This window comes from Doryrhamphus excisus, linkage group LG18 (assembly GCF_037039965.1).
Source record: "Doryrhamphus excisus strain RoL-2023G ecotype Guam linkage group LG18, RoL_Dexc_Guam_v1.1, whole genome shotgun sequence".
Lineage (NCBI taxonomy): Eukaryota > Metazoa > Chordata > Actinopteri > Syngnathiformes > Syngnathidae > Doryrhamphus > Doryrhamphus excisus.
Genome location: NC_136374.1, coordinates 6744171 through 6762398, shown reverse-complemented (window position 1 = coordinate 6762398; position 18228 = coordinate 6744171). Strand labels below are relative to the sequence as shown.

Here is an 18228-nt window from a genome sequence, read left to right as displayed (position 1 = left end):
ACTGCTCAAGGGTTTTCAATTGAAGGGTACAAATGATTGGAAATTTGTATGTTGCTTTATTTCCTGAAAAAACGTAAAATTGCAAGTCAATGTGACCTGTAATATATACAGCAAAAACCAAACATTCAAGTGATAATGTGGATTGAAATACTATGTGTTGTGTAGTATTATACTACACCGTCTGTAGCACAAACCAAGCAAGCTTTGGTTAATTAAAAAGTGCAATAAAACGCTCTATAGAGTTTAATGACCATTCCTTTGTTATGGATAAAAAAGGCAGTACTAGACAATAATAAAAGGCTACTGCAGATGTATCGGTAGGCCATAGACAACGGGCGCGGCACCTATCAGGTGTTTCAGGTGTGTGGCCTGTCGAGAAGGGCCCATGTAGTCCAGCAAGGCACTTCCAGATTCAGATGACAACCAGGATTCCAATAAGGCTTTAGCAAAGCGGTCGATATCCCGATCGGTGACATCCCACAGGTTTCCCAAAACAAAGGGGCTGTGGAATAAAGTCAAAGCAGATGTATGGCATTTTGATGCAAAGAAATGCAAAAAGTCCAAAAAAAGCATCTCACCAGCCCGCTATGAGGTAATTGAGGACGATGCCTTGTCCCTCCTGCTCCCCCCGCACGGTCAAAGCGGCGCTGCTACACCCGATGAGCAGGGAGGCGGCTCTCATGGGACGCTTCAGGAGGGCCCGGCTGTCGAGGAAGCGTACACCTGCACCGTGACCCATGAAACTGCCGTGTCCACAAGTGCAGGGCGTACGGTGCAGAGTACAAGAGCAGCCTTTTAGTGCACAGCAATACATGCACGTAACAAAAACATTGTAGTGTGGGGGATGTGGAGTTTGATCTAGTGGTTTTTTGAACACAGTCATCCCTCCCCTTTGTGGTGGTTCCAGATTCCACAGTGATGAGGCTTTTCCCATCACGTAGCATTCCTTTTTTTATACATGGAATATTCTCATAGAACAGAAAAGCTCCGTTAACATTCTTAAAGCCCTCTAGACTCTTTGAATGCACCTTCCCAATGCCCGATTCTCTTTGTATTTCACTTCATTCAGCCATGCTTCATTTAGGATAAAGTACGTAAAGATGAACATTTTCAACCTGGTCGGGTCCACCCTGGCACATACTATAAACAGCCATTCCCACTCACATCAACCCGTGCGGGTGGCACGGCGGTCGAGTGGTTAGCGCGCAGACCTCACAGCTAGGAGACCAGGGTTCAATTCCACTCTCGGCCATCTCTGTGTGGAGTTTGCATGTTCTCCCCGTGCATGCGTGGGTTTTTGCCGGGTACTCCGGTTTCCTCCCACATTCCAAAAATGCTAGTTTAATTGGCCACAGGTATGAATGTGAGTGTGAATGGTTGTTTGTCTATATGTGCCCTGTGATTGGCTGGCGACCAGTCCAGGGTGTACCCCGCCTCTCGCCCGAAGACAGCTGGGATAGGCTCCAGCACCCCCGCGACCCTCGTGAGGATAAGCGGTAGAAAATGAATGAATGAATGACATTGCCAGTGGTTCCCTAAACATTGAAAAGGGTGAGAAACCACATGGTGGCGCTGCTATAAAACCCCACGACTACGACTGACATTTCTGACATAGTAGTACAATACACTCTACAAAACAGCTGCGCACTTTAGGGTCTTTAGCCCAATGGCCATGGCATTTGGTCTACAAGTTGCGGGTACGTCACATTAGAGCAAGGTTTGGGAGGGGGGGGGGGGGGGGGGGGGAGTGGAGGACATGTGTATTTCATGCATGCTAGCAAGGGAACTCACATGTACAGATCCTTAGTTGCCACAGCTTCCTCCAACTGGCCTGATGTGGGAGCACGTCCACACACACCATCCCAGCTGGGTTGACTTGATAAAAGACAGGCGGTTAGAAGAAGATGGCAAGAGACGGAGCTCATTAAACGTGGCCACTGGCTGCTCTCACCTGCTAAACAACTCTTTGAAATGCTGCTGTGTGTTTCCCAAGTTTCCATCGGGGTCCAGGAGATAAAATGTGCTGGTGGTGTCCACGCCGTGCTTCAGGATAGACTGATGCTCACTCTGAAGCAGGAGAGTCATCCAAGCATCAGAGTGATGTGACATGTTGGCTAACAATCAATGATTATTATTCAATAAATACATATCCAGTGACACACAGCATGCATTATTCATTCACATGACTTTGCCAAGCTGTGATACAGCGAGGCGCGGGAGGAGTTACTGTAGATTTTGAAAGCACCATTGCTGGATAAACAGTGACATTTAATAGATTAAAAAAGTGTGTACTATACGTGAATGGACAGACAATTGTGTGTGTATACATGTGAATGACCCGATATGTGTTTACATTACGTGTGTGGGAATGGATAAACAATGACATTTAATAGATGAAAAAAGTGTGTACTACTGTAGGTGAATGGACAGACAATTGTGTGTGTTTACATGTGAATGAGTCGATATTTGTTTACATTACGTGTGTGGGAATGGATAAACAATAACATTTAATAGATGAAAAAAGTGTGCACTATACGTGAATGGACAGACAATTGTGTGTGTGTTTACATGTGAATGACTCGATATTTGTTTCCAAAAAAAAAAAAAAGCACCATTGCTAAGTACAACAGCTGCTGGCATTGCTTGAGGACTTGGATGGGATAAACCCTACCTCTTTTTGAACGCTCAAAGCAACCAGTGACTGGAGAGAGGGCATGCGGCTGACAGAGCGACACCTCAAGACGGAGATGCTTTCCCAGGGCAACTTCTGAAGGTACTGCGCAAGAAATAGGACACATATAAAGCATATTCCACATCACAGTGCAGGCCACTTCCGTACCTTGTCCAGAATGAGAACCACGTGTCCACAAGGCTCCTCTCGACCTGCAAGCTGCAGAACAGCAGCGTGGAGAAGCTGCTCACACTCGTCATCCCACTGGGGACAAACGCCCAGGGCAAAGCTCTGCCAGTCTTTTTGGGAGAGCACAGGGGTGGCACACAGCACAGCCTGGGAAACAGCCGAAGATGTTGATGTGGAATTGTGTTTCACAAAAAGCAAACACACACACAAACCTCTAACATCTCCTCGCTGGCCATCACTCCCTTTGTGCGCAACATGTTATAAAGGCGCTTGGCCTGGGTGGAGAGCTTGGGATCCGATGAACACGGCAGAAGAAGACTCTTCCAGCATCCTAGTAAGTGTTCCATCTCTTTCAGTAGTTGCTGAAAAAAAAAAAAAGCACACAAAACAACCTTCTAAATACACTTTATCATTAGAGCCCTCTAGATGTGAAATAACACCCTATTAGCCAATATAGCAGATATAGAAGATAAGACATAAATAACATAAAGTAACTCAATAGCCACAACCGTGATCTACTTAGAGATGGTAAATAATGAAGAGAATTACCTCCACTCGAGAGTCAAGCACCCTGCGGCCGTCCCACCACTGAGCTTTATCAGACACGCCGTTCAGAGCCTTCTGTTCCACCAGAATACTGTCCATCTCCTGGAGCGCCCACCTGATAGAGTGCTGTGGAACAAAGCAACATGGGGTACACATCCATGGGGCTCAGACAATCACTACCAACAGGGAGACATTTCTAGCCGTTTTAGCCCGTGTCCACATGTACAGATATGTTTGTGGGCTTTGACCACCACAGATGGATGTGGCCAGTAGTGCCATACATGAGTGTACACGTCAGCACCTTATGCTGCTATCAAAGACAGCAGTAACCAAGCAGTGCAGTGGCCTTGTTGCTGTCTATTTTGGACTGTCGCTTCTCCTCCCAATGAGCCACAAGCTAGGTCGAGCTAGGGAGTTCTTACACATGCTGAAGTCCCTTTCTTAAATGTGTCTTGGTGTGGCCTCAGCCGCCTTCTGCGACAGCCATCTTCTCATCCTTACCGGCTCTGTGGAAGTGGGAATGTGCACAGTGACAGGAGCAGATCCCTTCTGGAGACGTGACAGGAGGATGCTTTCGCCCATTTCCTGAGATCTTCCTCCGACCACGGACATCAGGCACACAGTCACACCTGTGGCAGAGAAGGTGAGATTGTCTGCATGCCTTCAAGGTGACATGACGGAAGCTTGGTCTTGCCTGAAGGAAGGTGTTGAAGTTGTTGAAGAAAGTGCTGGCAGTGGCTTTGGGGGAAGGCTGAGGAATCTGCCGTGGGGAAGGAAAAGATGTTCTCCAGCTGAGTCAGTCTTTGTGCTGTTGGGGCGGCAGGACTGGAATCATCCAGAGTGAGGTGGCCCATTTCATCTGCTAGCTCAGAGGATGCCCTTTTCAGCTTTCTGGTCAAGAAAGAGATACTTAGGTAGAAGTAGCACAAGTTGCCAGTGCAGCGTGCTGTGGCCGTCTTACTGGACACAGCTGGCCAAATGCCTGATGGTGCGATGCCGGCTGCTGACGCCCAGGGACTGGGAATGGAGCATGGCAGTAGTGACGGGGTCCTGCTGTCCCGTGGATAGTGCCAGGAAGGAACACAGGTTTGGAAAAATGCCAGCAGGGGGGAAGTGCTGAACGCTCAACCAAGCTGAGCGGAGTAACGCCTGAATATCCTCCAATGAGAGATTGTCTAGCAGACAAAATGAGTGATACATCAATGGCTGGAGTAGAAGAAATTAAACACAAAAGCACATGGCCCTGAGCGAGACATGCACCAGTCCACATTTCACCCACAATCCCATCCCATACACAGTTCCCATGTGGAACTGTGAACTGATTATGTGATGCATGTTCAAATGAAATGAAAAACATTACCATTCCTCGGGTTCAATCTGCTGATAGAGCTTTGCTTGATTTAGTATCATGGTTCTTATTATTGTAGTGTCTAAATGATGCTTTAAAAATGACCAGAATGTGGCTGGTCAACAATTGCTTTTTTGGAGAAAAACCCAGTCAAAACACTAAAATGTTGCATGAAGAATATGGGTGGATGTGGCGCTCGGCCTGGCAAGTTGAGAAAATACAAAAGCTCACCATGGCACCTACTACTGGCTGGACACATTAGCATTCCTCTCCAAGTATGGTGTTGTGTCAAGTTAAGACTTGTCCTGCTATCGTGTGGCCGTGAAGGCACCAGGTAGAATGCGTGAGGAGGATGTGGCGACAGCTATTCCAACTAAATGATGATTTAGCCATTTAGGTTGGTGTCATCTGGAAAGTCTCACCTGGCTCAACGTCCAGATGAGGAAGAGGAGTTTGAGGTCCTCTGGCTTGACACCCGCTCCTCTGGTCATTCCAGTCACGTGTGTCAAAATGGCAACACAAATCCCTCCGCAGCACCTCCAAGTCCACGTCTTAAGAGCAAAGAAGAAAGTGAACGCTGAGGTGTGGTTGCATGATGACTAACTTGCTGTTACACCTTCCACAGTTGATGACATCTACTGCAGGGGAGTCCCAACTGAATAATCAAGTGACCGGGCGGCCATTTTGATAGTATATCCCGTGTCCTAAAAAGGCTACTCAATGGAGACAAAGGCTAATAAATTTTGATGTTATGTCTTCATCCTGTGATGCATTGTTAATATTTGATGTAATCTATTTATGCTCCACATTATTATTTATTATTACATGGGAACCAGGCAACAACATTTCGTTGGCAATTTCACTGCTGTGTTATTGTGCAATGACAATAAAGAAAGTCTATGTCTATGTACTGGTTATCATCAGAGCTTATGTGACTTTACCTTCGGTCTCGGTGTCTGACGTCCTTAAATTGTCAAGGCTCAAGTCGAGTCCATTCGACTCCTCCTCTATGGCCCTCATTTTCTCTGGCCCCTCATCCCACTGCGCCTCCTTGCTGGACACCTTTCTGGCTCGTCCGCGTCTGGTAGATGAATGCTTACGCAGCAAGCCTTCATCTTCTGAGGAGGTGTCCTGAGGGAGAGCGGTGCTCTTCTTGCTCCTCGTTTGCCGGGTGGGTCGGCTCTTCTCAGCAGGGGCGGCCAAGGCAGCTTTACTTGCGAGAGCAGCTCGTCTGGTGCTGGCTCTCTTAGTGGACTGGCTCTCTGTGGGTTCTTGCCGAGCATTGTTCTCTGTGTCACTCTCGTCACTGAACTCCACCTGTGGTAAAACTCTTGGATTAGTTCACACCAAAACATGCCAACAGGTCACGGAATCCTTTCCTGAGATGCCCACCTTGAAGCGAGACTTCTTAGCGCGTCGTGGAGCAGCAGGAACCGCTTGAGGTTTGTCTTGAGCTGGCAAGGACTCGTCAAAGACTTGGAACTGCAGCTTACAAGCAGTTCTCTGGGCCTTGTGTGCCGAGGTGGGGGCTTTGGCCTTGGGAACAGGAGTGAAGGTCAATGAGGGTACCACGTTGAAGTCAAACACGCTAAGCTCCCTTGCAGAGAACTTGGTGACTGGAGTGATGGGGACTATGGCTGGTGTCAGGGGAAGTAGACCCTTCCCTTTAGCCGTGGTTTGTGCTCGCTGGCTCTTTGGCTCAGCAACCTTGGCATTTCTGGCCTTCTTCACACCTTTGGGCTCCTTCAGTGCGGTTTGATTTTCCGATTTAAGCTCTTTGAAATGTTTTGGTGCCTTCCAAGTCCACACGTTAGAGAAAAGCTCCTCTGGTCTGCAGTCCTTTTTGGCGGACATGGCGATCAACGACACCTCAGCTTTGGCTGCCATCAGACCAGCTCTCAATGCTCTGACTTCGGGAGAAGGCACGCAGTCAACAAATGCCAAACCAGCTTCCAGAACTTTCCATGTACTGGAGGAGTTGGTGTGCCTGGGTTCCAAGCCAGAAAAAGCCATGTGAAGGTAGACACGGCCCACCACGTCCTGCATCAGAGAGGGTTTAGGGGGGCTTTTTGTGGGACCAGACACGGGGAAGAGTTCAGCTAATTTAGCCTCAAGTTTGGCACTGATCGTCTTACAACGAGCTAATGTGGCCCAGTAAAGTTTAAAGCCCACTTTGGCATCAGAAGGGTCCAGTTGGAGAACTGCATCGGCCTGCACAGCTGCCCAGAGGGCGGTGACCCGGCCCAGAAGTGGCTCCGAGCAGCCGGAGCAGGGGCAGGCGGGTTTGTGTGTGAGGCACGACAGCCAACGAAAAGGTACGACTTTTAGACGCGGAGAGCTACTCTGGTCCCACACTACGGGGTCTTTGTGAGTCCACCTCGTACTCAGGATGTCCTTCAGGTCATCTTTTACCACAGGCGATGGAGAGGCAACCTTCTGCACTGGACGACATTTCCTTGCTTTGATGATTTTAACCTCAGCCTTGCATTCTGTGTCTGGAAAATCTAAAAGGACCACAGGAGAGTCTGGAGTTGAAAAGCTGTTAAAGGCAATTACACTTCATCTGGAACATCAACTCACCTGTGCAACTTTCCAGAAGGTTCCTGACTTTGTCTAAATCAAATCCACTTTCTTCTCTCTCCCCCTGCATCAGTTCCAAGTCGGCTTTCATCACCAACAGCTCGGCACAGCTAACAAAAAATACACACACACTCGGGTTCTGAATAACATCAAGTAGTGCTTCATAAAATCATTCTCGATACAGTGCAAGTGATTAGGGGTGTCCAAAGTGCAGCCCGGGGGCCCAAGGTTAGTTTTATTAGTGGCCCACTAATAAATATATACACTGGAGAAATACATGCCCCCGAAAGAGATTTGCCTCGTAAATATAAATACTACTCAGTGTGTGTGTGTGTGCGTGCGTATACACTAGGGCTGTCAATCGATTAAAATATTTGATCTTGATTAATCACATTGTCCACAGTTAACCTACAATTAATTGCATTTAATCACAGATATAATTTTTTTTGTCCATAAAAGTGGGGAAATCTTTTTGTGGTAAGCGATTCAATGTGCACATACAACGATAACTACATTCAATTTTATGTAAAGGGGTATCAATTTGGGATCTATGGGCCATTACAGTCAGCAAGCATATTTTTGTATTACTATTTTCTTTATTATTAGCATATTAGCTCTTAAACTCGCCCACAAACGTTCAGCAAATACAAAAGTCAGACCTCTCACACTGACGCAAACATGTTTTTGTTCATTTGCGTCAGCTCAAAATAAGATTAGTTTATATATGATACTGGTTTCAAATTCTAAATGTTTGTTGTTAGTAAAAAGCCCATTTAGGAACATTCAGAAAAGATTATTATTATTAAAGAATTGCCTCAATGCACCTTTCCTTCATGAAATATACAAATGAAAATACCTAAAGCAGGGCAATAGTCAAAACAGTTCATAAAAATTGCAAACCTAATGTCATTTCATTTCTCTTTTAAAACACATTAAAATACATAGAAATTCATCATTATATTAAAGTAAATATTATTTTATTACAAATTACTTAGAAATCCCACAGTTTTTTAATGTGAGCTGCGATTTGTCCTACTTTCATTGAACGCACCAACGCACGTTCTCCGATGCAAAGAGGGCTTGTATGGATGCATTTTCCCACTTTTTCTTTCACCTCATACTTGCGCCCGAATGCTGATACTATGTGGGAACCTATAAAAGGTGACATTTGATGACTTTGAGTGCTAATGTGCATCATTGTGGTAGTTCCATGCTAAATGGCTAATGCTAGCAAAACACTGGATTTCAGCCACGGTCATCACATTGACAGCCTGTCAATAGCAGCTGGAACTCGAATTTAGCCAAAATCAGAGAAGTAAAAATGTAAAAACCACTGGTTAGTTGGGCCACTCTTATACCAAGGTAGCACTGTATATGACAATAAAAACAATACCTGCACTGCTCCAGTCTCTGGCAGGCCATGTAATCCGTGATAAGTCAAACACAGTGGCAGTAGATACAAATAACTTTGGTCTTGCTACAAGAGCCATCTGCCAGGGCTTTGAAGCTAACTTTACCAATCCAAATACTCTTTTCTTTCTCCATTTCCCATCAATATTTGTACCAGCTTGTGGCTACAGAGTTACCACGCTTCAATCAAACTACGGTGGGAGCCGATGGTCAAACAGGAGGAGCGCATGTTAATCACGAGTAAAAAAAAATTGCTGCCGTTAAAGGGAACTCGTCACGTCATTGAGTTAACTATGACAGCCCTAGTATATACACATATACATACTGTATATACAGTGAAGAAAATAAGTATTTGAACACCCTGCTATTTTGCTATTTCTCCCACTTAGAAATCATGGAGGGGTCTGAAATTTTCATCGTAGGTGCATGTCCACTGTGAGAGAGATAAACTAAAAAGAAAAATCCAGAAATCACAATGCATGATTTTTTAACAATTTATTTGTGTGATACAGCTGCTAATAAGTATTTGAACACCTGAGAAAATGAATGTTAATATTTGGTACAGTAGCCTTTGTTTGCTATTACAGAGGTCAAACGTTTCCTGTAGTTTTTCACCAGGTTTGCACACACTGCAGGAGGGATCTTGGCCCACTCCTCCACACAGATCTTCTCTAGATCAGTCAGGTTTCTGGGCTGTCGCTGAGAAACACGGAGTTTGAGCTCCCTCCAAAGATTTTCGATTGGGTTCAGGTCTGGAGACTGGCTGGGCCATGCTAGAACCTTGATATGCTTCTTACGGAGCCACTCCTTGGTTTTTCTGGCTGTGTGCTTCGGGTCGTTGTCGTGTTGGAAGACCCAGCCACGACCCATCTTCAATGCTCTGACAGAGGGAAGGAGGTTGTTCCCCAAAATCTCACAATACACGGCCCCAGTCATCCTCTCTTTAATGCAGTGCACTCGTCCTGTCCCATGTGCAGAAAAACACCCCCAAAGCATGATGCTACCACCCCCATGCTTCACAGTAGGGATGGTGTTCTTCGGATTGTACTCTTCATTCTTCTTCCTCCAAACACGCTTATTGGAATTATGACCAAAAAGTTCTATTTTGGTCTCATCTGACCATAAAACTTTCTCCCATGACTCCTCTGTATCATCCAAATGGTCATATGCAAACTTAAGACGGGCCTTGACATGTGCTGGTTTAAGCAGGGGAACCTTTCGTGCCATGCATGATTTCACATCATGACGTCTTAGTGTATTACCTACAGTAACCTTGGAAACGGTGGTCCCAGCTCTTTTCAGGTCATTGACCAAGTCCTGTCGTGTAGTTCTGGGCTGATTCCTCACCTTTCTTAGAATCATTGAGACCCCACGAGGTGATATCTTGCATGGGGCTCCACTCCGATTGAGATTGACCGTCATGTTTAGCTTCTTCCATTTTCTAATGATAGCTCCAACAGTGGACCTTTTTTCACCAAGCTGCTTGGTAATTGCTCCGTAGCCCTTTCCAGCCTTGTGGAGGTGTACAATTTTGTCTCTGGTGTCTTTGGACAGCTCTTTGGTCTTCGCCATGTTACAAGTTAAAGTCTTACTGATTGTATGGGGTGGACAGGTGTCTTTATGCAGCTAACGACCTCAAACAGGTGCATCTGATTCAGGATGATACATGGAGTGCAGGTGGACTTCTAATGGGCAGACTAACAGGTCTTTCAGGGTCAGAATTCTAGATGATACACAGGTGTTCAAATACTTATTTGCAGCTGTATCACACAAATAAATTGTTAAAAAATCATGCATTGTGATTTCTGGATTTTTCTTTTTAGTTTATCTCTCTCACAGTGGACATGCACCTACGATGAAAATTTCAGACCCCTCCATGATTTCTAAGTGGGAGAAATAGCAAAATAGCAGGGTGTTCAAATACTTATTTTCTTCACTGTACATATACACCCCCCGCATGCTTTGATTAGTCAGTTTGACCCTTGGCGGGCCAACTAAGATGCAAATGGACATGCACTTACTGGCTGAGCGCTTGCAGCTTGACGGCCAGTTTGAGAGCTTCTTGACACTGGAGCCGGGCATCATTGACAGCACCACAGCCGGCTCTCAGCCCAACCATTTTCTTTGCACAGTTCAAAAGTTGTGAGAGCAGACGCCATTTAAAGACAAGGTTATTTCCTGTGAAATGATGGAAGGAATAATGTTTGGATTGATTGTTGTATTTTTGTTGTGTCCCGTTGTGTTAAACATACCGTTGTCAATGAAGCGCACATTGGAGCCATTCCCAGTGGGTCCATATAAGCATTTCCCCACAAAAGTGTGCAGCAGGCTGTTGAGCAGCTTGAGGCTTTCATATAAGGCAGCGTCTGGGCTTTTCAAACCTGACACAGAAAAGCACAGACCACAGCTTTGATAAAGCTGAAGTTGAAGGTGGAAAAACACGGGTCGGGCATTGATGAGCATTAGTGCACCATGCTGTGTGATGCAGCTCCGTTGGCCTTGTGGCAGTGAACTTGTGTTCAAACTCAGGTAGGAGGTGCAGATCTGAAGGGCTTGAGCTCGCAGTAAATACCAACTCCGACAATGCCGCTGCTCGTTGGCCTCTTTAAGCACGACAGACAGATACGCCACCCCACGATCCACCTGCAAAGGCCATGGTAAAAGTACATTCCAATCTCGTGAAGTGCCACGTGGGACCAACTGTACCTGTCCTGTCCTGTAACAATACTCAGCTCTCAGTAAAATGAGAAGCAGGGAGCCGGTGGAAGGTCCATCAGTGCTGGCATCAGAGGCAATTCTCTCTGCTTGTTCGATCTGGGCCTGAAAACATCATTACCGTTAGAAGAGTCTACGATGAGGGTTTTATTCCTCGTGAATGGAAGGGATGCCAAGATCAGCATTACCAAAGCCACTTCCGTGGAGCCCATTTCCAAGAGGAGGCTGGCTGACTGACAGAGGGAGCTCACGCCTCCTTGGGTGTCGGCAAGTTGGCAGGAAAGTTTCACAGCAAGTTGATAGGCTTCCAAAGCTTTTAGAGGCTAGTGGTGAAGTAGACACAACACAAGGGATAATTATTCAATGACTGATAATGAAAAAGGTGTGCAACTGCTACCAAATCCTATCTGAAGAGAACTGTTCCTGGCCCCAACCAGGCACCCCGTGGGCCACATCTGGACCACACATTAATTACATTAAATAAAAATACAAATATATTAATTAACTAGGTATAAATTGACCGTTTTTTTTCCCATAAATCCACCAATGAAGCCAATGTGAACGTTGAACTGTCAACAGCCTTAACGATCTAATGCTAACAGAACCAACAGGAGAACGCCCAACCTCAGAAGTAAATAGCAACTAAACACAGTCCAATGGAATCATCTCCCGGTCAAAAACCTCATTATTTGAGGTGAAAAGTAGTGTGTTTACAAAGCTAAATACGGATGCTAACTAAGTTCAGCCTCCTCCTTCTCTGCATCGACTTGTGTGTGGCAATAGCTGCATTCAGAGTCCTACTGCATGGCGCCAATGAGTTTGTGTCTCGGTCCGACAGAAACGGTGGAGATCCAGCACGGTGCCTGAATACTTTAAGCCCTGAATCATGCATGGCCCATGGCCAGCATGTGTGGGATGTTCTGGGTCCGCATACAGGATATTTGAGACACCCTAGGGCACCTGCTTCCAAGGTGATGCAGTGAGCTTGCTGGTAAATGTCTGAAGAAAAAAAGCCTTTGCATTGTTACCTTTCCCATGAGTGTGAGGAGAGCTGCAGCCATCACAATAGAGCTGCAGGTCTGCTTTGGGTTCCTCACAGAGGGCAGCATCCCAGCATGGAGAAGAGCAGCCCACTCATTCAGTGCTCTTTCCAAAGGTTGGCACATTTCTGGAAGTGAACAGCACGTATAAATCACAGCATACAAATGATACAGTTTATATTATCATTAAGTCATTAGAGGACAATAATTATGGGACAGATACAGTATGAGGGAATTATGCCATTGCAAGAAATCCAATAACAATAAGATAGCGTGTGGCCGAATACACCTTGCACCTTGCTGGGCTACAGCAGGTGGCTCCACCCCCTCTACATTCTGCTTCTCCTGAGAGTAGTCATGTCATGGTATTTATTTATGACTAATCAACACATCCGACATTCATTCGTCCAGTCCTTACCTTCAGTGTGCACAAACTACACTTATCTATATAAAAACATTGTCAGTCTTGAATAGTAGAAGGTTATTGGTATGGATCGACATGCATCTCTAATGATAATACTGTCCTATAACCTATGTACAGTATAAAAGGAAACACACAAAGATAAGAAAGTTACATACTGTTGTGTGCAGCCAAGTTAAAGTGCAGATTGTCGTACACCAAGATGTTGTCCTCATTCTTCTGCTTGTCTTCATAATCCAAGTCATTGGTCCCAATAGGGTTTTGTATAACTGGAGACTGCTGACTCATCTCCTCAAACTTTCTGTCCCTGTCAATAGCCTAGCAAGACAAGGCAGAGGGCATATTTGTGTGAAATGTACCAAGTCATTCACAATGATGATGACTTCATGGCTTCATCAGTGAAGTGGGCCCTCACCCCCTGAAGATGTTTCTCAAGAGTGCAAATATAGAGCCAAAGCAGAGCATAGGCTTTGGCGTCCTTCAGTTGCTCAGCATTCTCAGGCGTCTCTGCTTCCTCTTCCAGGAGCCGTAAAGCCTCAAGGGTAAAATCGACAGCTGTACTGTGAAAGGTAAAGGCGCAAAAACTGTGAAATGAAAACATGGTCACAAGGCCACAGCCAGGAGTGCTTACCAATCTGTCTGCTCGCTGAAATCCTGGAAACAAACAACTTGGGCCATTTCACACAGGTAGACGGCACGTAGATGGGTGTGTGGGCTCTCCTCGTGACAGATGTCAAGCAGGTCGCAAAGTGTGTTGTAGCGCTCCTGAGACGTGTCACCCGCCTCCTCCTTGTAGGCTCGCAGCTCCTCGTCCAGAAGGCACAGCAGCACGCCTTCATCCAGAGCACCAAGACCAAAACCATCACGTATTGTCCTGTGAAGATACCACCGACACATTTTACACACGCTCCATGTTGGCTTTCTTATCAATATCCTACAGTACATACGCATGTTGCCCAGCACCTCATTACCCATACCATATGAGCAGCAGCTCTTCCCTCAAACTAATGTCAGGGTTAGGCGATGAAGAAAATCAGAAGCCACAATATGGCAGCCCCGGAGGCCGGGGAGACGGCCCCGGGGGCCGGAGAGACGGCCCCGGGAGGACCGCTGCTAGAATATTGAGCATGTAAATGTGTAAGTTAACGCTGCTTATTACTCACTATACCCTACAAGTCTTTTCATTTATCAACATTTCCGCGACCTATAATTGATCATGGTGGTGCGCTACTACAAAATAAAAGCTGACACATTAAAAATGATTTAAAATATGTTTCCCCCCTTTCTTTCATTGTGGTGTTTGAAAGCAAAATAATAATACAGGACATAGTGAACCTTGCCAATATGATATGAGGAAATACCTGAGTCGGATGTCCTCTTGAGAGGTGCGTGCTGCATCCATCTTGGCTTTCACCCACAGAGAGATGGGTTCCGTCATGTGCAAAGTCATGTTGTCCCCCAGGGCCTTGAGCCATTGGACCACCCAGTCCAGTGCCCTCTCCAGGCGTCCTGCCTTCCGAGACGTCTGCACGGCCAGCATGAAGGGTCGGCTCAGCTGGAGAAGGTCAACATAAAGAGTTAGCCTGCAGTGCCATGTTTAGATTAACACTGATAGTGAAAGGGAAAGAGCCTACTCTGTCAACAGAGAGTGCGGTGGGGCCGTTCTTGCCCAGATGGTGACACAGGATCTCAACCAGAGTGAAGGCCTGCTCATACAGACGCAGGTTGTACAAGCCACTGGCTAGGTTGCTGAGTGCAATCGCTACACGGAGCAGCAGGGATGGTGTGTGTCAGTATGTATGGAGCTCTTGACAAGTAGTTTTTTTTTTAATGCAGCTGAAAGCCTACCTGCTTTGACATGATGGGTTTGGTTTGACAGTTGGGTGGTCATGCGTCCGGCCGTGGCTTGGCAGTAGAGCAACACTCTGGCCAGCGTATCACCGTCCTCCAGCTAGTACAGAGACACATCCCAACAATGACCAACAATCCAAATGCTTTACCGGACAAGAGGCTTGTCACCTGCGACTCCACTAGGCTCCTGTAGGCCAGGATGAAGCCCTGGTGAATATTGGAGGAAAGGGCCTCCTGCAGTCTGCTGCCCTCACTTTGGATGGCTGAGCTCTGAAAATCAAGGCAAGCATAGACTTTAGAGCAGGGGTCTCAAACTCAATTTACTTGGGGGCCACTGGAGCTAGGGTCTGGGCAAGACTGGGCCGCATCAAGTTTTCCAAAAAAACCCAAAACAAAAAACGCATTTATTAAAAACAGAAAAATGAATAAACTTTGCTTTGGTTTCGATTTTCTACAAGAAAAACTCTGATAAAGCATTCCACTGTTCTCAAATATCTTACTTTTTATTTTTTGACAGAAAATAAGATGAAAAATAAACAAATCAAGAATAAAGAAAATCAATCGGTAATAAATAAATATAATAATAATAATAAAACGGCAAATAATAAAAACTTAAGAAACCACATATACGTAGTTGGTGGGTAGACAAATTATTTTTTTCAGATTAAAATTAACAAAGCATTATTAGAGCCCTGTAGACATGACAAAACACGACTATAGTCACATTTATACTCTTTTTATTTACAACATATTGCGCAACTGCAGGGTCTTGAGACACATGCTAACTCGCAAACTCGAGAGCTAGCGACCTAAACGGTAGCCTTCAAGTTATTTCCTTTAAACTTAAATAGCCAAAAAATTACCACTTCCACACAGATAGGGAGGATAATTATTAACAGTTATTTAACCTTTAACATGAACATTAATCAAACGTAATAATTTTTTCTGGGTACATAATACCATACAGCATCCATATCAAACTTGCGCGGGCCGCACTAACATTAAACTTTCATATCAAGGCGGGGGCCTCAAACTAGTGTCCTGCGGGCGACATTTGGCCTGTGGGCCGCGTGTTTGAGACCCCTGCTTTAGCGTAAACCTCAGCTTTCATATGCCAAAAGATGAATGTGAACGTGATCCTGAAATATGAGCGTTATGAGAGCACTCACCTTCTGCAGAGTCCTGATCATCAGGTCTTGGTGCTCCTCAAGAAAAGCAAAGCAGGCCAGCAGTACATGGCCACTAAATCCCTTCTTGTGATGGCTTTCCACAACCCACGCCACCAATTCACATCCTTCCAGGACACAGTGAGCTTCTCCGTCACCGAGATGTTGGGGAAGAGACCTCAAGGTCCTGGCACACTCTCTCAAAGCCTGATCTAGCATCTGCCATCCAGCATCCACCATCTTCATAGAGCTCATTCTTATCGCCCATTTTCCCAGCTCCAGAGCCGCAACATGACCGTCTGCAACACGTCCAATCTTGTCCCTAACTTGATGGAGAAATGCCAAGGCTGGCTTGTAGCAGCCGCCTTTACATAGCGTCCTCAAGACAACCAACACCATTTCAACCAGTGTATGAAGCTTGGATCCATCACATTGGGGCAGAAGTGCGTGCATTTCTTGGAGAAGAATTGGAACCATGTCTTCACTTGCTGCTTCGCACCCTTTGGTAAATTCACTGACAGCATGCTTGGCATACACAGGAGCCTTGGAAATGGACGCAGGATGACTTCCTTTGTCCAACAGCAGAAGGAAGCTGAGGGCTTGAAACTGCCAGTGGAGTTTATCTTTGAGGCCGAGGCTTCCCTGTTCCACGGCAGCACCATCCAGACCATTCCAGAGAACTGAGAAGCAGCTCTGCACCACAACGTCATAGTCGTCAACCTAAAAAGCATGCGGGATAATGCCTGTTAGGAGTGTATGAGAACTATGGCGTAGAGAAGGCGTGACACAAACCTGCTGCATGGGGGCAAGCCTGGCATGAAGTAGCGCCGCAACATGGCTGCACTGACTGTGGACTTGCAGGGAGCTGAGCTTCTTAATGATATGGAAAAGGATCTTTTCCATGTATAACGGACTGTTTTGGGTAAAAGCGGGCATATCGTAGCCCCGGAGGGCTAGCTCCACAAGTTTTACCAGTTGGCTAATGTGCTCCAAGTCCAGGGATCCAAGACCGAGTTGATGGTTACAGGCCCTGATAACACGGTCACACAGCGTGCGGCCCTGAAGCCATAGCGGCTCCTTTATACGAGTCTGCAAAAGAGGAACAGGGTGTGTAAATGACAGGACAAGGTGCTTGACAGGACACGCTTAGTGCCTTTTCAATCTGACAAATCAAGAATCACCAATGCATTCACTCAGAAAATCCCCCGCCATTCTACTTCTTTCCCACATCATGCATCAAATCCAGCGTTTGTTTTTTGCAAATAATTCCTAGCTTTACAAACACTCCCACAGCATATGTCCCACTGAAAGTCAAGGTCCAGTCACTTCTCACCGATGAAAACGTCCCACACAAACTTCAAGCTTGTCCCGACATTTCCACTTCCTTTGACCTGAATGACTTCAACTACCGCAACATTTTCCAACCAATTACAACACATCCCTCAGCACAATCCAGACATTACGATTTTTGTCACATTTCAAAACACTCCAATTGTGCCCCAGATTCCCACTTTTCCAGAAAGCTACATGGATATTCATATTTATCTGCAAATGCCATTTCACGAGAATGGACTTGTGCAGAGTATGTTTTCTTTGCCAGGAAATGCTCCATGTGGCATGTGCCTTCAGGAATAGGAATACACAGCAGTGTTTGCAAACTTGCCCATGGCGTTGCGAGATCTGGCAACATATTTTCTTACAAGCGACTCTCTCAGACTTAGTTTTATTTCCAGTGAGCAGCAGTGGGAACCATTGACAGTTAAAGTTAGCTTCAAAGCTCTGGCAGATGGCTCTTGTAGCAAGACCAAAGTTATCTACTGTCGCTGTGTTTGACTTATCACAAATTACATGGTAGCCAAATGGAGAGCTACCTATCCACTCTTCCATCTGGGAATGGTGCTGAGAGTAGTGATTAACAAGGCGAGTTTGTATCAATGTGCCTAGGAGTTTGGGTAGTGTTTTAAAATCATCCAAATAGGGCTTCATAATAAGATACTTCAACTATGACATGTTATCATCAGTGTTCATGCATGATCACAGCACGGATATCAAACCATGCAACCTTGGTAGAGGTTTTTTTTTTAGTGGGATTCATGGAAATAGGTGTATCCCAATGACAGCATGGTTAGCTAGCTCATTAACTCCTTTTCTCCAGTTGTAATGCACAGGAAAGGGAAAGACATATGTGTCCATGTTTCACATTAGGATTGGGAATGATGGGAAACAAAAAAAAGTGCACTTCCACTTTAAAGCAATGGGGACCAAAGTCACTATTCTCCCATACCACATCT

At 45.7% G+C, this 18228-nt stretch overlaps 1 protein-coding gene across 1 annotated transcript; it reads right to left on the bottom strand.

The window, feature by feature from the left end:
• Positions 1-50: 50 nt before the first annotated feature.
• espl1 (extra spindle pole bodies like 1, separase) lies at positions 51-17022 on the bottom strand. Its single transcript, XM_058054337.2, has 30 exons — positions 16730-17022; positions 15941-16657; positions 14940-15041; positions 14769-14871; positions 14555-14682; positions 14282-14475; positions 13552-13794; positions 13336-13480; positions 13079-13238; positions 12488-12627; positions 11648-11782; positions 11451-11564; positions 11216-11387; positions 10997-11125; positions 10766-10922; positions 7335-7444; positions 6147-7258; positions 5696-6071; positions 5177-5305; positions 4368-4581; positions 4101-4297; positions 3908-4035; positions 3410-3532; positions 3073-3222; positions 2840-3007; positions 2672-2776; positions 1952-2067; positions 1792-1875; positions 579-743; positions 51-502 (listed from the first exon to the last, which is right to left on the bottom strand). The coding sequence occupies exons 1-30, from the start codon at positions 16871-16873 to the stop codon at positions 301-303; spliced, it is 6162 nt and encodes a 2053-aa protein (XP_057910320.2). The 5' UTR covers positions 16874-17022; the 3' UTR covers positions 51-300.
• Between the last annotated feature and the right edge of the window lie 1206 nt (positions 17023-18228).